The sequence below is a fragment of the Olea europaea genome, unplaced genomic scaffold (assembly GCF_002742605.1).
Source record: "Olea europaea var. sylvestris unplaced genomic scaffold, O_europaea_v1 scaffold1038, whole genome shotgun sequence".
NCBI classification, from domain to species: Eukaryota; Viridiplantae; Streptophyta; class Magnoliopsida; order Lamiales; family Oleaceae; genus Olea; species Olea europaea.
In genome coordinates this window covers 196,262-223,983 of record NW_019227716.1, presented here as the reverse complement: position 1 = coordinate 223,983, position 27,722 = coordinate 196,262, and the positions used below count along the sequence as shown (strand labels likewise).

The 27,722-nt window shown below is 33.8% G+C and overlaps 1 protein-coding gene and 1 pseudogene across 1 annotated transcript; both read left to right on the top strand.

Annotated features, from left to right (window-relative positions):
• Positions 1-1,040: 1,040 nt before the first annotated feature.
• On the top strand, positions 1,041-13,658 carry LOC111372838 (annotated as a pseudogene).
• A 10,026-nt stretch (positions 13,659-23,684) lies between these two features.
• Positions 23,685-26,329, top strand: LOC111372844 (putative receptor protein kinase ZmPK1). Its single transcript, XM_022995258.1, has one exon. The coding sequence runs from the start codon at positions 23,785-23,787 to the stop codon at positions 26,170-26,172; it is 2,388 nt and encodes a 795-aa protein (XP_022851026.1). The 5' UTR covers positions 23,685-23,784; the 3' UTR covers positions 26,173-26,329.
• The last annotated feature ends 1,393 nt before the right edge of the window (positions 26,330-27,722 follow it).

Genomic DNA, 27,722 nt, shown 5'->3' with positions numbered 1-27,722 from the left:
AGATAGAGGCCTTGCAGAACCTTATGTGGCTCACCGCTGCACATGGCTCTTGAGATAAGCTATTCCGGAAGTATGATGCTAAGGTGAGATTCTGTTTACATTTGTGAGCAATCATCCATCAACTTATTCCACTATAATCTCTGACCTGAGAACACAGGCAGATCTATGGAGTGTTATTGTCATTCTATTTCAGCTTGTCGTAGGAAAAACCCCTTTTATAGGAAGTAGTCAGATACAGGTGTGATAAACTTGATCTTTTTGTGCAAATATATCAGACTTCAGAGTTTTTCTATGAAACTATTCTTCACTTCCGAACCTTTGATACATTCTGTGTGAGAACATTTTAAAATCAACTGAATTGCAGTTTTCATTAGATGCAAAGGATTTGAATCTTGACTGCATAAATTTCTCTAGAAAATTATTGCACCATAATCTAGGTATTCCATGCCACTGTATCTCGATGTGCAGAGTATAATGTCATTGCTACTGCGAGTAGTGAAAGTATGGCAATATTTTTTATGGTTGAATGTAATTTTTTCCTTCTACAAATTAATCAAGTGAAGATATTATTATGTTATTGTTGCATTTCACTCTAGAGATATCCAAAAAGAAAACAGTACATAGCATGAATGCTTTGTAACCAATAGCCTCAATCCATTGTTGCTCTTTTTTTTCCCCACTTAATTGAACCCTATGTTACCTAAGGGGATTGGCAAGAATTTCAGTATACATTTTTGTTCAAGTGAATTTGTTGTGTGAGCTCTTAACTTCTTAACCATGTTGTTGTAGGAAAGTTATTCCAACAATTAAGCTTTGTTTGTTAACGTTATTAGGAAATAACCTTTCTAGCAATGGGAATATGCTGTACTGTATATATCTGGTATTATGTCGCTGTAAATTTTAACTTCCGATTCTAGTAGACCTATATCCTGGAATAATCTAAAGGAGTTTATTCAAATAATTTGTTAATTTCCATTAATTAAACATCCTATTGGTTTTATCTAAATTTGAGTTTACTTATATTTACTTTAATGCTAGCACAATGGATGTAGAAGGCACTTTAGAGCAGCCATCAACTGATTACATGACAAGGATCAAGTCACTGCAGTGTTTTGCATCTGCCATCTCTGAGTTGGTGAATGAGAATGTAATTTACATTGCTTCCTTTTGTGGAAATGTAGATTACATGTTTTTAATCAGCGAAAAGGTGTACTGCTAATGGACAGAATCTTGGTTTCCATGATTCCATCTAGTCTTTATGTCTTGTAATTTATTTAGTAAGCACTTTGTCCCTCAAGTTTCTAGGATTTATACGGCCTTTCTAAAGTACTATTGTCCAGTCTCAATTTTCTTCATTGGTCCTCAAAGACCGATAGACACAAAACACTTCGTGCTTTACTGTAGCTCTGCTTGTCCACATTTTGGCCTGTGTCATTTTTTATGTCTTTATTTGGTTTATTTTTGTTTTCTCTTTTGCATGTGATAAGATTACAGATAATCTAAAAAATCAGCATGTTCTTATACATCACCTTTTGAAGACTTTTATTTACTTCTCAGTCCTGGCCTCCTCAAATGCAGGACAGAATATTTCTTTTTCCCCATAGCCAAGCTTGTGCAGTAACCATAATAATTGGCAGGGAAATTTGATCCAAGACCTATGTCTGTCATATAGACTTGCGGCGTGACTGAATCTAAATCTTAGCTATGGGAGAGTGAAAAATTTGTCATTGATATCTTCCACCGATATGGTGTAAGGACCAGCTGATACCTTGAATTATCAATTACTGTTGATTATTGAAAACTTTTGGTTTTCTCCACATGATGAAAGATGAAGAGTGTTGGAGAGGAAGATGAAGAGATGGATGCATTCACCATCATTATTAGTCATTATTATTCTTCATAATTGTGTGACTCTTAGTAGTCTTATGCTATCCTATAAATAGGTTTGTCATGTACTCAAATCAAATAATTCATATAAAAAAAAGGTCTCTCAAAATATACTTTGTTCTGTTCTTATTACTGAACTGATCCGGTCTTGATAGAATCTATCCTTATTTCCGTTGCATACTAAAATCACAATCAGAACAAACATTTGGTATTAGAGCACTCCTGATCTTAAAGGCCTGTGAGAAAGAGGAAAAATGGCAAATTCTACTCTAGCTTCAATGCCTATCCCCATGATGTTTGGAGGCGAAAACTATGAGTATTGGTCTGTCAGAATGAGGGCTTTCTTGATGGCACATGATCTATGGGAGATTGTTGAAGAAGGTTATACTCCACAGGAGTTGGATGCAGACCCTACTGTGAATCAAATGAGGCAAGAGAAGGATCGTAGAATAAAAAATATGAAGGCTCTTACCTTCTTGCACTCTTCTGTCACTGAGACAATTTTTCCCAAGATTGTGGCTGTTACAACAGCAAAAGAGGCTTGGGATAAATTACAAGAAGAGTACAAAGGGTCTGAGCAAGTGAGAGCAGTAAGATTGCAAACTTTGAGCAGAGAGTTTGAAAATCTAAGGATGAAGGATGCTGAATAAAGGACTACTCTTCTAGAGTGGCTAATGTGGTGAATCAGCTTAAATTGAATGGAGAGGACGTACCAGACAAAAGAGTGGTGCAAAAAATGTTGATTACCTTACCCGAAAAGTTTGATGTTGTTACCACGGCTATAGAGCATACGAAGGATCTGTCAAGTCTTTCTTTAACTGAACTTACAGGTGCTTTGTTAGCCTATGAGCAAAGGTTAACGTCAAGATCTGAGGTAACTATTGAAGGAGCTCTTGCGTCAAAGTTTAAACCGCAAAGTTCAAGTGAAGGTGGAGGAAAACAACACCAAGAAGGGAAGAAGAAAGGCAAAGGAGACTCATTTTCTCCTTGTATTCATTGTGGAAAAACCAACCATCTTGAGAAGAAGTGTTGGAAGACAAAGCAATGCAAATTTTGCAAGCAAGTGGGCCATATTGAAAAGTTTTGTAGAGCCAAAAAGCAGAATCTAAATCAGCCACAATATCAACAAAGAAATCAAAATCAGCAAGCAGCATTTGCACATGAAAGGAATGGTGAAAACCATTTGTTTGTAGCTGTTCTGGTGAAAATCATTTGTTTGTAGCTGTTCATGGAGCTGAATTGAGTAGCAAGGAAACATGGTTTGTAGACAGTGGTTGCACCAATCATATGACCAATATGGAGCAGATTTTTCGCAATTTAGACACAAATGTGAAGGCCACGGTGAAAATTGGAAGCGGAGGAGTCCTACCAGCCAAAGGTAAGGGTACCATTGCTATCCAAACAAAGAAAGGTACAAGATATATTGATGAAGTACTTTTAGTGCCTGGCTTGGATTCAAATTTACTAAGTGTGGGTCAAATGCTTGAAAAGAAATATGCTGTGCATTTTCGAGATATGAAATGCAAAATCTATGATCCTCATGATGTTGAAATTGCTAGTTTGCCTATGCATAATAGAAGTTTTAGCATTCAATGGCATAGCTTACTTGCAAATATATCTAGAGTTGATGTGGATGAATCTGAGTTGTGGCATAGAAGATATGGTCATTATAATTACAAGTCTTTGTCATATGTGCATTCTCATGGCATGGTGAGAGATTTGGCTAAAATTCATGAATCTGGAGGAGTATGTGAGAGCTGTAGTTTGGGGAAAATGCATAGAGAGTCATTTTCTAATGATGGTGCATGGAGGGCATCTGGAAAATTGCAGCTTGTGCATACTGATATTTGTGGTCCCATGAAAACTCCATCCTTGAGTCATAATTTATATTTTGTGCTATTCATTGATGACTTTACAAGAATGTGTTGGGTGTACTTCATGAGAAACAAGTTAGATGTGTTCAATGTGTTCAAAAAATTCAAGAATATGGTAGAGGCACAATCTGGATGTAAAATTCAGACCTTGAGATCGGATAATGGCAAGGAGTATACATCTACCAACTTCAATCAATTCTGTGAGCATTATGGAGTTCATCGATAGCTTACCATTCGCTACACTTCGCAACAAAATGGAGTGGCAGAAAGGAAAAATAGATCTGTCATGGAGATGGCCAGATGTATGCTAGCTGAGAAGGGACTTCCAAATTCGTTTTGGGCAGAAGCAGTTTATACTTCCGTTTATCTGCAAAATAGGTTGTCTACAAAAGCTGTGAAAAATATGACACCTATTGAGGCATGGTGTGGAATGAAACCTACAGCCAAGCATCTGAAAGTTTTTGGGTCTTTGTGCTATGTTCATGTCCCAGATCAGAAAAGAAGCAAGTTGGAGCAAAAGGATGTGAAGGGGATCTTTATTGGCTATAGTTCACAGACAAAGGGCTATAAAATTTATCTTCCAGAAACTGGAAAAGTTGTGATATCCCGTGATGTAAAATTTGATGAAAGTTCTAAGTGGAATTTTAATGAAACCAATACATAGCAACAGGTAGCAGTTTTTCCTCCTATCCCAGTGGAAACTTCAACTCCAACACCAGAAGTTCAGTCTTCCGAGATAGAATCTATCGCAGCTACTGCAGAAAATTCTGAATCTTCAAGATCTAGTTCGGCTCCTAGAGGAACCAGATCTTTGAATGAGATTTATCAGAGGTGTAATATGGCAGTGGTTGAACCCAGCAATTATGAAGAGGCACAACAACATTCTGAATGGGTTGATGCAATGGAAACTGAAATGGAGATGATTCATAAAAATCAGACTTGGGAATTTGTACCTCGTCCTGATGAAAGAAAAGTGATTGGAGTGAAGTGGATTTATAAGGCAAAAATGAATCCAAATGGCACAGTGAACAAATACAAAGCAAGGTTAGTTGCTAGAGGATTTGCACAAGAAAGTGGTGTTGATTATTTTGAGACCTTTGCACCGGTTGCAAGGTTTGACACCATCAGATTATTGATTGCACTAGCAGCACAAAAGAAGTGGAAGATACATCAGTTGGATATAAAATCTGCATTTCTCAATGGTGAACTAGAGGAGGATGTTTTTGTTGAACAACTTGAAGGTTTCCAGTCTAGAATCTATCCTGATCATGTATGCAAGTTGAAAAAGGCCTTGTATGGTTTGAAATAGGCACCAAGAGCTTGGTACAGCAAAATAGATGGTTATCTATGCGCTAAAGGATTCAGGAGGAGTGAAAATGAACATACTCTTTATGTGAAGAGTGATGAAAATTCTGATATCTTGATTCTATCCATGTATGTGGATGATTTACTCATCACATGAAACAGTAAAAAACAAATTGATTTGTTTGCTGATAAATTGAAGGAAGAATCTGAGATGACAAATCTTGGAGAGATGAAGTATTTTTTGGGCATTGAGGTTGAGCAAACAGAAAATGGTATTTTCATTTCACAAAAGAAATATGCAAGTGATATCTTGAAGAGGTTCAAGATACAGCAGTGTAAACCAGTTGATACACCAGTTGCGTTGAACACAAAATTATCCAAAGAAGATGGAGACCAGCCAATCAATGAGAAGGAATATAGGAGTCTTGTTGGAAGTTTATTGTACTTGACAGCAACAAGACCAGATTTGATATTTGCGGCAAGCTTACTTTCTAGATTCATGAGTAAGCCATCACAAACACATTTTGGAGTTGTCAAAAGGGTCCTTAGGTATATCAAAGGAACATTAAATCATGGCATCTATTTTGCTGGAGGAGTTGGCTCAAATTTGATTGGATATTCAGATAGTGATTGGGCAGGTTCCGTGGATGATATAAAGAGCACGAGTGGTTATCTATTTACACTTGGTTCGGGAGCATTCTGTTGGAATTCAAAGAAGCAAGAAGTAGTGGCACAATCCACAGCAGAAGCTGAATATATTGCAGCATCATCAGCTGTAAATCATGCCGTTTGGTTGAGGAAAATTCTTAATGATCTTGTGAAAAGTCAAGATGATCCTACAACTATCATGGTGGATAATCAATCAGCCATTGCTGTTGCAAATAATGCAGTTGATCATGGAAGAACCAAGCATATTAAAGTGAAGTTCCATGCTATCAGACAAGCTGAGAAAGAAGGAGAAGTTCATCTCCAATATTGTCCAGGTGAATCTCAAATTGCAGATATGTTCACTAAAGCATTGCCCAAATCCAGGTTTGAAGACTTAAGATTGAAGATTGGAGTTTTACCCAAAAGCTTCAAGGAGGAGAATGTTGATTATTGAAGACTTTTGGTTTTCTCCACATGATGAAAGATGAAGAGTGTTGGAGAGGAATATGAAGAGATGGATGCATTCACCATCATTATTAGTGGATGCATTCACCATCATTATTAGTCATTATTATTCTTCATAATTGTGTGACTCTTAGTAGTCTTATGCTATCCTATAAATAGGTTTGTCATGTACTCAAATCAAATAATTCATATAAAAAAAAAGTTTCTCTCAAAATATACTTTGTTCTGTTCTTATTACTGAACTGATCCGGTCTTGATAGAATCTATCCTTATTTCCGCTGCATACTAAAATCACAATCAGAACAAACAATTACATCGGTGCAATGAAAACTAGAGGAAAATTAGAATTGAGTGATACGTTGAAGCTACTTATGCAATGAGTTAAGCTGGTAGACGTTACTTCTAAAAGTAGAATCACTAAATGTGGAAAACAAGCTTGTGGTTATAACTATATGAATCCTCAAAAAAGTGACTGAAGGATAATTCTACACACCCCAAGCCACCCTATCGTTGAGAATTAGAAACTCTAACTCTATTCCACCAAGACTATCAATTAACGTAAAGAAATAAAGACACGCAAAATTTATTGATGGTTGCCTCAATGTGAGAATACGTTCTCTTCGCCGTAGGAGAATGTCCCATTTTCTTAAAAAAAATAAAAAATTGGGTAGCCTGCACATGATTGAGTAGTTATAGAACAGATCTTACGACATTTTTGTCCGGTAGATTTTCTTTTCAGAATATGCCATATATCAGTAAATAAAGAAAAATATTATAGGATTAAATTATAAAGTGATGCAACACCAATAAGAAAATTAATAGAGAAAGAGAAAATCAATGAACATGAAGAAGAAATTAGGGGAAGGGGTGATAGAAGAAGAAAACAGGGGACGAAGAAGAAGAATGGGGAAGAGGGAGATTTCGCCACAAACCACCAAATATCTTCATTCAATCATCAACTATTGAAATTACATCGCAATTAGGTTTAAACAGTAAAGGCTAAAACCCTAACTAGAATGAACTTGGGGTCAATACAAGCCCAATTACATAAATAAAAATCTATAACATAAATAAAGTCCACAAAATAAAATAAAGTCCAACTAGAAATAAAATAGATGATATCTTCATCAATTCTCCCGGGGAGGGAGAAAAACTCGACCTTGTCAAGTTGATAGATCACTATAGGCTGCAGTCAATCTGATACTCTAAATGCTTCAAGTCAAGCTATGGGGGACGATTTTTCTGACGAACCAAGTAACAAAATTTCATGATCGATAGTACTGAAAACTTTAGCTTATTCCCAAGAATATAATCTGATCAAGGGGGCGATCTTTCCTTCTAACCAAGTACTGATACTGGACTCCAAATAACCAATACTCATGTATCTCATCTTCAGGATTTTCACATGATTGTACATAATGAGGAGCATAAGAAGCACGTCGATCTACCCAACAAACAAGGAAGTACTGAATTTTGTCATTATTGGTTAATACAACACGTTCATCTAAAATAACATCAATTTTATCTTTGTGTGCTATGATAGATGGTATTGAAGTAGAAATATCAACATAGTCAAGTTGGGGGGTCTACAAAGCTAAGTAGAAATGGATCATCAAGGGAAGTAACACGGTGTTTGTAAGTAATGAAATCCTCAATATTTAAAGTAGAGTGGTAGCTAAAATGTGATGAAAGAACAATGACGTATGCATTTGAATCAACATGTTTTAAAATTTTTAAAGGACCAGTACTATAAACTTGCAATATAACATAATCCCCAATATTGAATTCAAAATATCATTTATGCGAATCAGCTCGAAGTTTATATAATGCATTACTTGCGTCATGTTGTTTATTGATTTCAATATGCAAGTAATGAAGGTGATGTGCAAATGCTCCAGCTAACATCGACATACTTGTATGTGGGAACATGGAAATAAGGTCTAACGGTCTCCTAGACTTACAACCAGGAACAACTTCAAAAGAACTCAGACCTATAGGCCCTTTCATAGAATTGTTATATGCAATTTGAACAGTTGGGAGGATCAAATTCCAATTTCTCGGATTTTCCTTGCAAATGGCATGATTACGCAAATCCTCAGTATATTTGGGTTGGATAAGAGTATGACATACAATAGTTGACTGAGAGGTATCGAGAACAAGGGAGACAATACCTAAATTCATAGGAAAAGTCCGAACTATCTAAGAGAGCGTCATCAATATCATTCAAGTCATCACATTCTTCAAGTTTAGGTTCATAGATTTGATCTTCTAACCGATCACCCATTACATCATTTTGTTCCTCAATGATTAGCATTTGACTTGGACATTTGGGAGAAGTGTGACCAAAAGTCCTTCCAGTTGAAGTACTGCAAGTGAGAAGAAATCATTGGAGCTTCAAAAACTTGACCCTTATTTTCCCACAAAAGAGGAGCATTAGATAGGGGAGATCTTAGAAGGGACTTAATAGGAGGAGGCGACGTCGATATAGGATGAACATTAGACGGGGAAGGCCCTATTATAGACTTATGATGAGGTGGCGCTGATGAGACAAGTGAACGATGGTGACTACGCTTTTCATATGGAGCACTGATAAGTAACTCGTAGTCCCATGTTAAAGAGTAAGCGTGATCAAGAGTAGTGACACCTCGAAAGAAAAGCTCACACCTAAATTCATCTCTTAGACCTTGTATAAACCTACTCAAAGTTAAGGCCTCATCCTCAATGAGATGACGCTTCATTCGAAACTCTTCAAATTGAGCAATATACTCGGTCACTAACTGATTCCCTTGTGTAAGAGCATTCCATTGAGTAAGAACTTCAAAATCTAAGCAACTATCAAAAGTAGGAGTGTCTTTAAAGGAACTCTCCTTATGACGAGGAAGAGAATGAGTACCATGACGACCATGGCCTCGTTTTCGCTCACTCACTTGATCCCTATCCTTATGGTCATATTGAAAATATTTTTGATCACCTTGTCGACAACGATATTATCTATTGTGGGACACTTAAGAATTATTAACGTCAATCGAATGAGAGATTTGCTTAAAATTGTTCAGATTAACAACTAGATCTCTGCTCTTTTCACGAGTAGCAGCCATCTCGATTTGGAAACCTGCTAATTGAGTTTGTAAGTGTTGCTGGCTAGTGACAAGTTGAGCTAATTGTCTAGTGAGTGCCTTAAATTGTGAAGAGTACATGTCTAAGTACTGAAACGAGGAGTGACAAGATGACCAGTCGACCACTATGCATGCACTATATTAGCAGCTAAATGACGTGTAATAAAGAGATCAATAAATAATAAGTGCAAGCAATGAAAATTAGCAACTTGAGCCATTTTTTAATTTTAAATTTTGGGATTAAATAAATCCAAAGCAAGTCAATATTGTTGATACATGTAAAATAGCAAAGCAATGGTCAAACACTAGTCAATAAGTGGGGAACAATGTCAATATGTTCAATAATTCCGATCAAGTGGGGTTTAAAGCTAAAATTATAAAGATAACAGCAACACAAAGAATTTAAATGATGCAATTTTAAAATGAAATAGTAGTGTAAACCAAAGATGGATAAGAACAGTGACTTCTTGTAGTTCGGTTGTGACTTCCAATATTCCGATTGGTTTGAACTGCCAACGTGTGGGTTCCAAGTATGCTTCTGTTCTCTCCTTCATGTCCAGCGTTTTTCTAAGCTCTTATTGACTGTAATTTTACTAGTTATGGTGTAGACGTAAAACTGAGTGTGGTGACTGTGGCTTTTAGCATGTGTTTGGCCCCCATTCTTAGCTAATTTTAATGGATGGAATAGTATTTTTTTGAAAAATGTTTAGTTGAAAAAGAATGAAAAGTTTTTTATTTGTGTGTAGTATTCTTTTATGGAAGATTGTGTGGCTGAAAATAGGAGAGAGAAAAAGAATGAGAATGAGAATGAGATAAAAATGGGGGCCAAACACATGCTTAAATTGTTGAGATGGACGGGGAAATATATGGGTGCAGTGACTGTGGTGAAAGTAAGTATATGATATTGGGTTGGTGGTCGTGGCCTGTGGCGGTGAAGCGGTAGTGTGTTGGATGCCTGGGTACAATAGATAATGAAGTGGTGGCGTGGTGGTGATTAAAGGCAACAGCGGTAGGAGAGTGGTTGTGAGAGAGGAATTGGGTGAAATTATGGGGATATTTGATGTTAATGGGTTAGTTATAATTTGGCTTAGTTGGATATTTGCGACTGGATCAGATGGGAAGGGGTTTGGATCGTGTTATAGAGATGGGCCAACTGGGGTTAGTGTTTGGGGAGTGGGCCTCTGTGTGCGGGGAATATAAGAGTTGAGCTGGAAGTAAGTGGGTTGTGTGTTATGAAAATGACTTTTGGGCTGTTATAAAGAAGTTTAGGTTGACAATAGTTGAGCCATGAAATAGGAATAGAAGTAGGTTAAACGAACAGTAACAATGGAATTAAGAAAATGAAATTTGAGGCGGCAACAGGAACTCTTTTTTTTTTTTTTGCTGTAGAAACTGATGAAAGACTAAGCTGAAATTTTTGGGCGTGAACGGTACGATGAACAATAACAATTTTTTTGTTTTTTGAAATTGCAGAAAGTCTTTTAAAAAAATTGAAATTTCGGGTGTGAATAACACCGTGAACAGTGACTTTTTTTTCTAATCAACTAGAAAGAAAATTGAACAAGAAAACTACTGCCTCAGAACAAATTTTTATTTTGTTTGTGCTATTCCACAGGTCTTTTTGGGAAAAAGGATAGAAAGAAAGTTTTGGATTGTAGATGAAAAATTACCCAAGTTTTGATACTGATACCAAATTTAATGCAGCACCAATAGGAAAATTAATATAGAAAGAGAAAATCAATGAATATGAAAAAGAAATCAGGGAAAGGGATGATAGAAGAAGAAAACAGAGGAAGAAGAAGAAGAATGGGGAAGAGGGGAATTTCGTCACAAGCCACCAAATATCTTTATTCAATCATCAACTACTGAAATTACATCGCAATTAGGTTTAAATAGTAAAGACTAAAACCCTAACTAGAATGAACTTGAGCCAATACAAGCCCAATTACATAAATAAAAATCTAAAACATAATTAAAGTCCACAAAATAAAATAAAGTCCAACTAGAAATAAAATAGTTGATGTCCTCATCAGTTTTGTTTTGGACATTGTTCAAACTGTGATAGATGAATGTTTCATCATTTCATGTGACTAGATTCTGGAAAGTCTACATGCATTAATGATATTTTGAGGCTTTCTTCTTGGTTGACCTTTCCATGTCCTTCGAGTTGCTATGCTCTGATATCTCTATGTTTATACTATCAACTACATATATTCTAATCATTTAGTTGTTGTTTGATAGATGGTGGCATGTAAGCAATTGGAAGCATTCTCGATTCAGCTTGAGATTCTTGCCATATTGAAGCAAGCATTGGACGTTTGTCATATTCCAGTGGCATCAACTAGTGAAGGAAGTCCAAATCAAGAGATTAACAAATTGAGGGAGCTCTCTAAGGTGGAACGTGGTCTGATGTTCAGAAGTGTCTTGACTCTGTTAAAACTCATGGGCCGCCAGATATCTGTTCTCAAGTTGAGAGAGCATTTATTCTTGAAGTTGGAAATGCGCAGGAACTTTCTAAAGTGATAGAGCCTGGTATACATACGATGTCTTATTTTTTATAATCGGCAATGAAGACCTTGTTTTCTGTTCTATTATTTTGTCAAAATAGGATTGCTGACGGATGTTCTCCAATGTTTGTTCTGATATTTTTATACCTTTTTAGATTACCTTTTTTGTTTACCATTTGTTTTCAAATCTCTATTTTTCCCTCATCATCTGTTAAAAGCATTAATGCTGCTCCTACCTTTCCATGTTTTTTTTGGTAATCGATTTAGTTGTTGTCTGTGGTAATATTGAACTTGAGGATCTCTTTCAAACCAAAAATGTTTTACCCCGTCAGACAAGGATATGCTATAAAATATGGCCAAAAAACTAAAAGGTTAACGGTAACAACTTTATTTGAGCTGATTTTGAGAAATTATGAGCTAGGATCTGAAAGTAATAACATCTAACTGTATTTTTGGGTCAGGAACCTCAGGGTGGGTGGCTTTTTGACCCAGGGCTAAGAGTACACCATTTTTATTTTTGTAACCTGCATTGATTTGGTGAATTTACTGGTATGGAGACAGTTATGCCAGTTTTCTTGTCTTGATTTCAGGATATAGGGAGATGGCAGATGCAATAGAGCTGATATTCCAATCTGCTCTCGCTTTCAGCAGACGTGGCTGTAAGTATTTTTTAATCTTTTTCTGGTAGTAATTGCAGTAGATTATTTTTCATAATAAATGGAATAAATCATTAATGCAAGAAAGTACCATGCTGTTGAATGACTAAATGGTTGAACTTTAGAATGAACAAAAAGTCGTTTTCTTCTGGCTGCCAATGAAGTGACCGCAATCTGCATGTGTGCTGTAAGTGGTCAATTCAAATTGCAATCCATAATGTTTCCGGTGCATGTATAAGATTTTTGATGTGTATTTTCACATTAATTTTAGACAGATAATTTACTTAATTTGTTGCAATACGTTGTTCCGTCATTCCTTACTTTTTATGAAGGTCATCAGTTTTAGAATTCAATCTTGAAAATTTTGCTTCACGCGACATTTTATGACTAAAATTTGATAGACAGCGTACTAAAACAGAAGAAGCTACCTCACTTAGAACTAACAATCAGGGTTTTCTTAGTCAAAGATAAATAATTTATTCAGGATAAAAACTATTTGATCTTAACATTTGCTTACTGTCAATTTCTAGTTGTCTTGATAGGCTGTCTGGATCCAGGATTTTGATGAGGGGAAGAGGGAATGTTGTGTGGCTCGGGTCTGTTAGGTAAAGAAAATTGGGAAACAAAACAAAAGAAAGATATTGTTTCGAGTAGACTTCGGGACTGGTTCAACTAGTTTGGTAGGGTTTCACAGTGAGAATTGCTAGGAATAAAGTTATAGCTCTAACAGATTGAATTTGAGATTTGTACATGTAAAAGTTTAGGAGAATCGTATTCTTTGGATTTACACCAGTAAAAAATATGTTCTCGCATAGTTATTAAAGAAGAGAGTGTTAAGGGATAAAATCCCATATCTAATAAAGATAGAAACATAAACCAATTTATAAAAGTTTGGATCACTCCTTTTAATAAGGTTGATCTTTTAAGATAGATCTTCAAGTCTTACTAAGTTTTTATTACGTAGATAATGTTGAAGACCTGTTTATAACCATTTTCTAAAATTTTAGTATTGTGCACGGTTTGCAGGTGGATGAGTTTATGGGTGATACAAAAAATGCTGTGATATTTTATTCGAAAGCAATGTGCTTATTAGTATTTCTTCTGGTTGAAGCATCATTCCTCATTCTAAATCCTTTGTTTTCTCTAAAGTTTCGTTTGATTGCAAAAATGAAATTTGGGTGGATAAAAAACGAATTCTAGAGAATTGAATTGCTTAGAAATTGTTTTACTGAGAATTGTTAATTATTGCGTTTGATTGGTATAATTTTTCACAAGGAAAATGTTGAAATAAAAATATTTTTTGTGTTCGTTTGACTTTGTTTTACATGAAAATTGTTAATTAAAGGAATATAATTTACTGATATTGGGGATATAATTTGTTTCCATTGCACAAAAAAAAAAAAGAATAAAAAAGCCAAGAAAATCATTTATCTTTTTGTTTTCGTTTGACTTTATTTTACATAGAAATTGATAATTAAAGGAAAATATTTTTTTACAATTAGGAATATAATTTGTTTCCATTACCAAAATAATAATAATAAATAAATCAGCAGCATAGCTTAGAAAACCAAGAAAATGTCCATGTGACAAGAAAACCAATTACTTGGAAAAAAAAAAAGTTATCGTTGGAATTTGAATTCCATTTTCCATGTAGAATAATGGCCTATTAAACATGCCCTACCAAACTCAGACCAAAATAAAATTAATAATTGCATTGATATCCTTGAAATCTGGCAGGGTATTTCGTAGTCTCAAAGAATGGCGATTTTCAAGTCTGAGAATCAACAGCATTGCCATGAGGGTAGCTTTTGATACCAAGTGGTGATGGCATTATTTCTACTCTGTATATATTTATATTGTACAGTAATTTTTGGGTCTTGAAACACGGGGTTGAATATTTTTGGGAAAATGTTAGGCCCAGAGACGACTTATTTTATGGTTCGAACTATTTTAACATTCAATAAAATTGCAAAAAGTTAAAGAAATTAGAACACAAGATATGTTTTGCCCTAAAAGAGCCCAAATGTTCAGTCTTGTGACGTAATCACCCGTTGAGTGTCTGCGATGAGAGATAACTCTAAATCCACTAATAATAACCAAGAAATCATTACAGAATGTGCGAAGAAACCATGAGTTTCTTTGAGTTCTTTCTAGTCTCTTTAGAACCCGTAATCACGAGACTCAATCTCAAATGACTATACTAAATAATCAACCTTACAAGAAAAGTGATTGGAAATCACACAGATTGATTATAGAATTTCAGAAGAGAAAATCCTAACTATCACTTAGAGAAAGGGAAAGAGACGAAGAGACTGTATCGAACCATTTGGAATGAGAAAAGGTCAAAATCAAGTTAAATATCCAATCAAGTCAATGGTCATGATATAAGGATTAGAAATCAGTCATGTGTACTGCTAATTCTCAACTTTGAAAGAGGCAAAGTCGTGCAACCCTGAAAACACGATTCTTTTAGTTGGTAATAACTCGAATTAAACTAGCCCAATTCTGCAATGGCTCAAACATGCCAAAAAAGAGTAAGGTAGCCCAAAAAAACATTAACAGAAAACTCTTCTTGTACATGGGTAACTACACACATATTTCACTTAATGCTTGAAATACTAAATTTTTGGCTTGTTTTGCATCTTTGGTGTTCTGTTTTTGCATTGTTAAAGACGATATTTGCCTTAACTCTGATGATGCGTGCGAGTTAGCAAAGACGCCTTCCGGATACAATGGAATGCCTCCACCGATTTGACTAACAAAATAGCACAAATGAAACAAATGCATAATTGAAGCTTTAAATTTAATTATTTCCACTTAGTTGATTGTTTTCCTTTTATTTCCTTAGTTGCCTGCATCATTTAGGGATTATTTCCAAACTTTAATTTGTCTTATCTTGTGCCCATCGGGTGATAAAAGCCATTTAAAATCGGAGTTTTAGAGTGAATTGATTTGAATAAAATTACATATTTGAGTTGTTTGTCTCCAACAAATTGTTAATTGTGATGAAAAGAGAGAAAAAAAGATAAGATAGGATAAAAATCAATAGATTTGTGAGTATTTTATTAATAATCAAAACCCTATATACATAGGGAAGAATTAGGGAAAGAATGGTAATAATTTTTAGGGTTATGGGGATATAATTGTCATTCTCACTAATAAATTTACTATTTACGATACTCCTCCTTAAATGACACATTACAAAATATTTGCCTCGTTAAAATATTGTTTGATAAAATTTCAATAGAATAAAAAATCAAATGAAGGAAAAATAATTTAATTATTTTGGAGTATTAAAAATAAATGTTGCCTCATTAAAACTTTGTTAGGAAAATTCAATGGGACAAATCCGAGACTAAGGAAAAAAGAGTACAGCTACTCCCCCTAATGAAAATCACTGAAAATCTTTGAGTGACTCATTCCAATCTTGTGAATCAATTTCTTGAATGTAGATGTTGTGAATGCTTTTATAAATAAATCAGTCACATTATTATTTGAGCGAATTTGTTGAATATCAACGTCGTCGTTCTTCTAAGCTCATGTGCACGAAAGATTTTGGAGAAATATTTTCGTCATTTCATCTGTGATATATCATCTTTTGAGTTGTATAATACAAACTGCACTGTTTTCATATAAAATTATTATACTATCTTTTGTTGAAGTTAACAAGCATGATACTTGGATATGATGGGTCATATTCCTCAATCATACACATTCTCGATTTGCTTATGGATTGCAATAATTTCATAATGATTTAAGGATGTTGCTATCAATGATTGTTTCATAGATCTTCATAATATAGTTGTTCCTCTACATGTAAACACATATCATGTTTGCAACTTAGTTTTATGTGAATCAAAGAGATAACCTACATCTGCATATCCCATTAAAGTAGATCTCGACTTTTGAGAATATAATAATTCCAAATCAATAATGTCATTTAGGTAACGAAAAATATGTTTAACATCATTCTAATTTCTTTGAGTTGGTATAAAGTTATATCTTGTAAGAAGATTTGTAAAAAACCTATGTCCGGTCGAGTGCAGTTTGCAAAATAAGTTTATTTTCTAATTGCACTAAGATATGATATTTTAGGACCAAGAATCTTTTCTCCATCTTTAAGTGGACGAAATAGATAATTTTTCATATCAAGTGATCGAACAACCATAAGTGATTCCAATGGATGTGCATTATCCATATAAAAACGTTTTAAAACATTTTCAGTATATGTAGATTGATGAACAAATAATCTTTTTAGAAAATGTTCAATTTTCAACCCAAGACAAAATTTGGGTTTTTTTAATCTTTTATCTCAATTTCATTTTTCAAATAATTAAAAGTTTTGTTAAGCCTTTCAAGAGTTCCAATTAAATTTAAATAATCAATATAAACTATCACAATTGCAAATTCAATATTTATTTTCTTTATAAAAATACATGGGCAAACATCGTCATTTTTATAACATTCATTCAACAAATATTTGCTAAGGCAACTATACCACATACATCCGGATTGTATTAATTCATTTCATGATCTTTACAATTTAATTGAGAACTTGGTTATTGGGTATGTATCGTTTGCACCTGGTAATTTAAGCCCTTCAGAGACTTCCATATATATGTCACTATTTAATGAACAATACAAATAAGCATTCATAAAGTGCATATCAAGCCTTTGGATATAGTCAAACTAATTAAGAATCTAAAATTGATGGTGTCCATTACGGGAGAATATGTTTCGTCATAATCAATTTCTAGTCTTTGTGAGAAACCTTGAGCTACGAGTCGAGTTCTGTATCTTGTAATTTCATAATTTTCATTTCTCTTTCGTATAAAAACTCATTTGTATCCTATAAGGATTATATTTTCAGGTGTTCGAACTATATGTCCAAAAGCGTTCCGTCTCTCTAAGGAATTCAATTCCACTTGTATGACTTCTTTTCATTTTGACTAATCATTTTTATTTTGACAGTCTTTAACAGACTATGGTTCAGAATTATCATTTTGCATAATACCAAGAGTCATGTTAAAGGTGAAAATATTGTCAGTAACAATATTATTTTATTCCTATAATATATGAGATAACATATAATTTATTAAAATTTCATTATTTTCGAACGCTTGTGGTTCTTCAAGAATCATATTTCTCAGTATTTGATTGATCAATCCTTTATAATGTTACTTCTTCTAGAGCTTTTAGTTGGTTTTTCTTTTGTATTTTTCTTTTTTTTAGATACATAGTAGTTTGGAATTAATCGGTCAATGTATTTGATATTTATTTGCTACGACAATTTGTTGGTATATCAATTTTTGCTGAAATATTTTTTGTTGGTGATTTAGTCATTTTTCTTGTGTCAACAAATACATTAGGTAATTGATTTTAATTCTTTGTAAATAAATGGTTTTTTTAATATTTTGCTCACATTGATTGCTGCGAGGATCAAAGTGAGATAGAGTTGTTTCATTCCAAAATTTTTTACCTGATTTTAGGATGTAGATTCTTCCTTCCAAAGTTAAGAAAGTCATTTTATCAAAATGACAATCTCAAAACGTGCAGTAAATACATTACCCGTTAAAGATTCAAGATACCTAATAATGGATGGTGAATCAAAACCCACATAAATCTCAAGTTTTCGTTGGAGACCCATTTTAATACATTGTGGGGGGTGAAATAGGGACTTGGACAGCACAACCAAAAATTCGTATATGAGAAATATTAGGTTCATGATCAAATACAAGTTGCAAAGGTTAATATTGATAATAGGTAGTTGGTTTTATACAAACCAATGATGCAACATGTAATATGGCATGACTCCAAACAGGATATATGAGAGTTTTGTTTTCATAAGTAATGATCTAGTAATAAGTTGTAGACATTTAATAAACAACTCCGCTAAACCATTTTGTGTATAAACATGTGCAACTAAATGCTCAATTACAATTTAATTGACATAAATAATTATCGAATGCTTGTGATTTAAATTCACCAGTATTGTAGATGAATAGTCTTGATTTAGTAATCGGGAAATTTTCCTCGTAATTTTATGATTTGAGCAAGTAGTCTAGCAAATGCTACATTCCTAGTGAAAAGTAAGTAAATACGTGACCATCTAGTAGAATAATCAATTAATATCATAAAATAACGAAATGGTGTACATGGTGGGTTATTGGCCCGCATATATCTCCAAGAATTCTTTAAAAAAAAAAAGTTGGAGATTCAATATTGATCATAATAGTAGAAGGTCTAATGACTAATTTGCCTTGTGAACAAGCTACACATGGATAATCATTAAGTAAAAGAATACTCTGATTTTTTAAAGGATGCTCATGCGAGTTGTTTATTATTTGACATATCATTATAGTCTTTGGATGTTCAAGTCGATCATGTCAAAGTATAAATTTTTTTGGGTCAACGAATTTCTGATTCATGACAATATTTGATTCAATTATCCTTATAAATATATAATACATGTTAGATGTGAGTGAATGAAGTTTTTCTTTTATTTGATTTTGGCCATACACAAAGAAATTAAACATTATTTTATTGTATCATCTCAATGTGATATCTCTTGTAACGAATATCTTTAAAACTAAGCAAATTTCTTCTGAATTTGTTAGAATAAAGTGCATCGTCAATATATAATTTTGTATTATTTGGTAAAATAAGAGAAGCTCCTCTGGAGCCTTCAACGATATTCGATACACTTGATATCGTATTAATATTATTTTCTACTAATGTTAAGTCCCAAAAAAATTGTCTTAAAAAAAAGTACATGTAGTTGTACTATTAATCAAGCAGGTATCTTGACAACTCGTCACGAATCTATAAATATAACAAAATAGATATATTTTAAAAAAACTTGAATTCAAATTTAAAATAGTAAACATAATTTAATATTATGAAATTAAGGATGTATAATAAAGTTTCAAATTTTTTGCGAAAAGTAAAAACATATTGCAAAACTAAAATTTTAAAATAAAGGGAAATACTAGAAGCATAGAAAATAAATTATTCGATATCTTCTATTACACCACCACCAATTAAATAGTCAACATTCTCATTTGGATCAATAAAGAAATCAGAAACATCCAAATAAGTCACATCAATTGAACCATCGTAATCAGCAAAATTTATCGCTACTTTCCCTTTTCCCTCAATTGATTTTTGTTAGAGATCCACAGGATGTTTTGTTGTACGATAAGTACGTGTCCAATGCCCTTTCATTCATTTAAAGCAATTTTCTTCGTAATCATTTTTAGATATGCTACTTTCGTTTACTTTGTGCCTTTTGAAATTGCTATCTTGTTGTTGATAACTTCGTTGATTATTTCGTCTATTATTTATTTCACGTGCACTTCCTCCTCCACGTCCAAATCCATGTCTACGACCACGTTCACGTTCTTGTCTCGAATTGCATTTACTTCAAGAAATGCAGTAACATTTGCTTTAGGCAATGGTACAAAACTAATTTGACGTAACCCATTATTTTTATCAGTAGTTCATAATTTTATTCAACAACTAGACAAGATATAAGTTTTGAGAACCTTTAAAATCAAGCTATTGATATTGTTGTTGTAGGAACACATTCGAGACGTGAAAGATGGAAAAAGTTTTCTTCAACATTCTTCATCAGTGGTTTTTTCTCCACACAATGTTAATTTTAAACATATTTTGAATAGTTCAAAATTGTACTCACTAACGGTATGAAGACTTGCAAATGAAAGTGTATCCACTCATAGCGGGCTTTGAGGTGGACTATAGTCATCCGATAATCAAATCTTTCAACTAATTTTTTTCCAAAGAACCTGTGGATATTCTTCGGTGAGATATTAAATTTTCAATCCATCGTGAAGATGGTGATGAAGGAAGATTAGTGTTTTTGCACGATCCTATAAGGATTCTTTATTTCCTTCTTTCATTGTCTGTCTCTAACCTTTCGAGACATGATAGATATCAGAATCGAGTATCCATGACAGATAAATTTTGCCAGATATGTCAAGTGTAGTAAACTCAATTTTTATGATATTTACCATTTGATTAACTATACATAAAGTAAAAGAAAATACAACTTGTTTCAAAAAATATGATTAAATATTATATAATAGTTAATTAAGTAGTTAACACGACATGAATTACGTGTTTTCCTTAAGGGATAAACACTAATTTAAAATAATATGTTCTACGAAACATGTCAATATTCTTTTGAAATATTAAAAAATGTAATTCATGCTCTTCAATAGCAAATAAATATTCTTCTATTATATTAAAAAAAAATATAGTTCATGTTCTCCTGGAGCAAGTAATATTCTTTAAAAATATTAATTATAATATGTGCTACTTTAAGAGCAATAACAATTAATAATGAATTCAATAATTAATATTCTATTGCTAAACATAAAAAAATAAGAAACGTTCAATTGCACCCTACAATTATAATATTAATTAATCTATAAATACATGTAAATTAACTTGAATAGAATGTAATACAACACTGCATAATTTATGGAATGCGTGTACAATCAATTATAATTGATTACACACGACACCTTGTACATTCAATAATAATTGATGGTACGTATATTTATTTAGATGTATATTATAATTGATATATGTGAGGCCAAATCAATATCATTCTTTTCAGACTATTACCGTTTACAGGTAATGGTTACCATTATTATACATAAATTAACTATACAAATACAAATTGATATAAGAAGTCGTGTATATAACTTAAAAGGATCGGCAAATTAAAAGGCATGAGAATTGAGAAAGCAAATAGTAACATGAATTGATTGTGGTGGTGAATTGATTTGACAAATCAAAAGGCATGAAAATCATCATAAATAACTTATTAAAGTAAACAAGAAAAAGGGTTGGTGGTAAATTGTAAATATATTCACGTTTGTACATATATATTAAAATATAGAAGAAAAAATGTAAAAAAAATTCACATGTCAACAAATTAATTTTAATAATATGATAGATGATTCTGTTTAAAAAAATTACCACCTTCACTAATCATTGAGAAATTAAGTTTTCATACTGATAACGTGTTATGAAAAGAGAGAAAGAAAAGAGAGAATATAAGTTAATAGACTTGTGTATATTTAATTAAAAATCAAAACCCTATATTTATAGGGAAGAATCATGATATAACGATAATAATTTTTAGAGCTGCAGAGATACAATTGTAATTCACTAATAACTTTGTCATTTACAATATTAATAATCTAATAAACAATTATTGATATCGTCCCATGTTCAGTATTCTCGTTGAATTGTCATTACCATTTTGTTTTTCCTTGCTTCAAGCTTACATTCCATCAGCGTAATTTTCTAAAGGTGAGGATCTATTTATTAAAATCATTTTATAATGCATCGGTTTGCAGTGATGGACGATGTTAGAGGATTTCCAAAAGGCCTATAATTATAAGGAATATATTTAAATTTTAAGAATACATTTTTTTATGCTCTAATAAGATTATCTATTTTGACTCTCTATTTTTCTTTTCAATGAATACTTATTATTTTGTTTTCTTCTCTTAATTAACGTATTTTTTTTCTTATGAATAACGCTATCAACACCAATGTTGTTAGAATATTAGTCTAAATTAAAATCTCTGAATTTTTATCGAGAGGAGACAGTTAATACGCTAACGGGAGAACAAGAAGTTGATTTTAGACTCTTTTTCCTCTTTCAATTTTCATTATTAACGTGTAGCCAAAGACATAATCTAGATTTTGAAAATTCTAAAATTTATACTAATTCAACAATTACACTGCAAGCAAGGTCAAGTTTGGATAAAAACTGCTCCTGAATTGTTTAATCTGACTGTTTCCCCTCAGTAAAAATTCAGAGATTTTGATTTCTATATATATAATCAAACTAATCATATAATTTCACTGACTGGAGAATAAGGAGTTGATTTTAGACTCTTTTTCCTCTTTCAATTTTCATTATTAACGTGTAGCCAAAGACATAATCTAGATGTTGAAAATTCTAGAATTTATACTAATTCAACAATTACACTGCAAGCAATGTCAAGTTTGTGATAAAAACTGCTCATGAATTGTTTAATCTTTTTATTGTCTATTTACTTGTAATAATAAATCACACGTCATTCTTTTTTATAACATTTTAGAAATTTAAATTGATATTTATTTTTGTTCTATATATATATAATTACTAAAGGTAGATAGAATATATCGTCAAACAGACAAGTCCGCCTTAAACGTATAGCCATCCACATTAATTCAAAATATATATATATATATAAAATTACTAAAGATAGATAGAATATGTGGTCAAACAGACAAGCCCGTCTTAAACGTATAGCCATCCACAATAATTCAAAATCAAAAATTATTATCGAAAGATTAAACATTTGCAGTCAAATATAATGCCCAAACATGGCAGGTGAAATGTAACTATCTTCTCAGCAGCCTAAAATAACCTAGTTGGTAATATTGACAGCTCTAGAATTTTTTCACTTTTACTATGCAGGTGGCTGAAATTGACTTAGGCAATGCCCTCGAATTGGGGCGAGCCTATTGAAGTGATTTACATCTATGATAAGGTTACAATTCATTGAGGCAATGCATTGGCATTGAGGGCAAGTCTATTGAACTGAATGAAATCTGTGATAAGGTTGAAATTGACTTATGTGATGTTATTGCATTGATGGCGAGCTTGTTGAAGCGTTTGAAGCCTGTTTGACGTCAAGACTCTAATTCAGGTCTTTTGGCGACTTCTAATATCATGTATTTATTTAAATTTTGTATTTAATGAACAGGATAATAGAAAAAAAAATATGTATATCATATATTTGTTTCCTACTTGAGCTAAAAAACACAAAAAGACTTTTACAATTTAAGAAACATGAAACAAATTTAATAAGCACAAGATAGTACTATCGATTATACCCCTGCAATTACACTTAAATGTCATTGTATGATGGTGGCCAATTTGAGAGCATCAACTCAGAATTCGACCACTCTCTTGAGATCTAAATCGAACGAATTGATATCACATTAAGTCATAGGTTCCATCTTAAATGTCAACTTTATCAAGAGATACAATCCCAGAACTTATCAAGTTGATTGTAGTTTTCATGTTTAAGCAACTGGAGTTTTTGCTCGTAACAATAATTAAAGAAAGTTGACTAATCAAACATAATAATCATGACCAAGGCGGCTTGCCAATATCCGCATTAATAAACTGGAAAATACCTAAACCATTTTGCTCCAAATCCTATAAATTTACTAGTGAAGACCCAATATTTTGCTCATTTTCCATTTTCATAGTATAACCAGAACTGTTTCGAAAATGAGAGACCAAACTCTTAAATTTCATTTCCTCCTCTTCTTACTAATCACCATATCACTTTTCCATTCTGCAAATTCAAATTATCTTAATTTGAGAAGGGGTGCTTCTATATCTGTCGAAGGCAATACTTTGATCACCTCCCCAGATAATTCATTCAACTGTGGCTTTTACGCTTTGCCCGGTAGCAATGCCTACTGGTTTGCCATTTGGTTCACCAATTCTAAAGACAAAACCGTTGTTTGGACAGCCAACCGGGACAGGCCAGTCAGTAGCCGGGGCTCAAGAGTATCTATACGGGGAGATGGAACCATGGTCTTGACAGATGTTGATGGCAGCGTCAAATGGCAGACAAATACAACCAGTACTGATGTTGTTGCAGCTGAGCTTCTTAATACAGGCAACCTCGTTTTGAAGAATCTACAAGGCGAGATTCTCTGGCAAAGTTTTGATGTTCCTACTGATACTCTTTTACCTTCTCAAAGATTAACCAAGAACAAAAGATTGACATCATTATTAAGGAAAGGAAGTTTCGAATCAGGTTACTTCAATTTATATTTTGGTGCTGACAATGTTTTGACATTAATCTCTGATAGCCCTGAAACATCTAGCATCTACTGGCCAGATCCTTATTATGATATCTATACGAATGGAAGGACCAACTATAACAGTAGCAGAATAGCATTTTTAGATGATATGGGCATGTTTCATTCAAGTGATAAATTTCAGGCCAGTGCTTCTGATAAGGGATTTGGGACAAAAAGAAGGTTAACAATAGACCACGATGGAAATCTTAGAATCTATAGTTTGAACAATTCAACAGGGCTATGGATGATAGCATGGCAAGCACTTTCACAACCTTGCCAAGTACATGGAGTGTGTGGAAGAAATGCAATCTGTGTTTATGCACCTATACCCAAGTGTATATGTACTCCTGGATTTGAAGTAATTAATCCAAGTGACTGGAGTGCTGGTTGTAAGCCTGCATTCAACGAAACGCTCTCCAATTCGCAGGTAAAATTTGTGGAGGTTTCCCAGACAGATTACTTTGGGTATGATATTGATTTCCAACCAGATTTTTCAATGGAGGCTTGCCGGGAACTCTGTTTAGGAGACTCCCGTTGCAGGGCATTTACCTACAGAACATGGGGAGAAGGACATTGCTATGTAAAAAGTTCACTTTTTAGTGGCTTTATGTCTCCAGATTTTCCTGGAAGTACATACGTAAAAATCCCCAGGAGTTTGCAAGTATCAAAACCATCAATTTTTCAGGGTTCCAGCAACACGTGTGAACATCGTGAAGCAGAAATTCTTGTAGGTTCTGTTTCAAAGTATGACTCCACCAGAAGAATGGTGAGATGGGTGTATATCTACTCATTCTGCGGGGCCCTTGGAGCAATTGAACTAATATTTATAACATTAGGGTGGTGGTTTCTATTCAGGAAGCACGGTGTTCCAGCTTCGGTTGAAGCAGGATATCGCATGATATCCAGCCATTTCACGAGGTTTAACTACGGTGAACTGAAGAAAGCTACCAATAACTTCAGGGAAGAGCTAGGACGAGGAGGCTCTGGCATAGTTTATAAGGGTGTTTTGTCAGATGATAGGATGGTGGCAGTGAAGAGACTGGGAGATGTGTTTCAAGGACAAGACCATTTCTGGGCGGAGATGAGAACCATTGGAAAGATCAATCATATAAATCTTGTGAGAATGTGGGGATATTGTTCAGAAAGGAGACACCGACTCTTAGTATACGAATATGTCAGCAACATGTCACTTGACAAACATATTTTCAACTCAAATTTTCTGGGATGGAAACAAAGATTTGCAGTGGCATTAGGTACAGCCAAAGGCTTGGCCTATCTCCACCATGAATGTCTTGAATGGGTTATCCATTGCGATGTGAAACCAGAAAATATCCTTCTGGATAGTGGGTTACAACCCAAGATTGCAGATTTTGGGCTTGCAAAGCTGTTCCAGAGAGATGGCCCTGGTTCAGAAATCTCAAAAATTCGAGGAACGCAAGGCTATATGGCTCCAGAATGGGCATTAAACCTACCAATTACTGCAAAAGTCGACGTCTATGGGTATGGAGTTGTAGTCCTTGAGATGATAAAGGGAATTAAGCTTTCAAATTGGGCAGTAGGCGATACAGACGACCACGAAATTCCCCTTAAAACTTTTAGCAGGACAGTGAAGGAAAAAGTACAGTGTGGATGTGGAAACTCCTCTTGGGTAGACAGCATAGTGGATCCAAGATTGGAAGGGAAGTTTAGCCGAAAACAGGCAGAAACATTGATTAAAGTAGGTCTTTCTTGTGTAGAGGAAAACAAAAGCAAGCGCCCAACAATGGCTTCAGTAGTCCAAATTCTCATGGAATGCGAAGAATAAAGATGAAACAGAAACCCATATCCCGAGAAACTGTAATTGCATTTGATTGAGCTCCAATTGCTTGGACTTTCAATTTTCTTTTCTGTAGATTTTTGTTTCTTCTAACGTAATTGGAATAGTTAATTTTCGCAAATAAAGTTACTTATAGTTGGAATAATCTAGTCACTACTTTGTGGAAAATAGTTTGTAATTAATATGCTAGATACAGGTCAATTGTGGTATCTCTCCCCAGAGGAACTCTATTTTCATTATTTTCCTCTCTTGTACCGATGACCCAAAAAAAATCATCCATGTCAAAATAACAAGACATTGAGTAATTGTTATACGCAAATTTAATGATTTTACTGGTGCCCTTTTCTTTTCTTACGAAAAATGAAATCTTGTTTTACAATAAAAACAGAAACAATGTAAATTATTCAAGAATTGAAGCTGGTTTTCTTTGTAAAAGATGCAAATAAAGTTCTATGTAATGGTTTTACAGGATTCAACCAATTGTAGAATATTTTGGAGAGAGAAAAAAGAAGCCCTTATTATCAAAGGATATTATGTGATAGTTTTAGTGCGGCATGACACAATTGATATCTCATTAATAAAATGTAGGCACTGTTCCTATTGGTTAACATGTTATTAATTATTTATCGACATTACTTGCAAAAAAATATTGCGGCTTCAATTAACAATCCTTGCAATCATTATTAAGTAAAGGAAAAAAAATTCATGAATCAGGCTTTAAGTATGGCCGATTCAAATTCCAGGCCTAAAGTTCTAAAATGCAAAAATCAGGCTTGTGTTAATTAATTAAAAATATTTTATTAATGAAGCATATTACTGTCACAGTTATAAGATTTATGGTTACAAATATGTACTTTAAGATCACAATGTCACATATTATAAAAAAAACTGGTCACAGATTCTTTCATCGGTCACAAATCAAAATTATTATAGGTCACAGTTTTTTAGTCGGTCACATATTTTCAAATTAATTGATCACAAATTATTTTTAAATCGCAAGTTTTCGAATTTTTAGGTCAGTTTATTTCTCAGTCATAGATTTTGGAATTAGTTGGTCACGGATCATTTTTTAGTCACAAGTTATCAAGTTTTTAGGTCACAAATAACTAAATAATTGGTCACATACCACCACCACTCTCACCCTGACACCACACCACCATGACGACCACAACCATCACCACCGTCGTCGACACTGCCTGCACCACCAACAAAAATCAACGTTGATCCACCATCGCTGCTAGCACCCCTACCTATACAACCGACAAATACCATCTAAAACCACACCACCACTAAAACAACCCCCAAACCACTGCCAAATTCAACCACCACCACAGCCGTCACTACAAAACCTCTACCACACAAACACATCACCACCACTACACAAAACACTGTCCAAACCCCATCCAAACAGCCAGATTCACCACCACAGCTGCCACCACAAAACCCGCCATCGTCGCCACCACCACACAAAACAACGTCCAAACCACAAAATCGCCAGCAACCAAAACTGTTTCTGCTTCTTCGCGCTGGTACAGTGC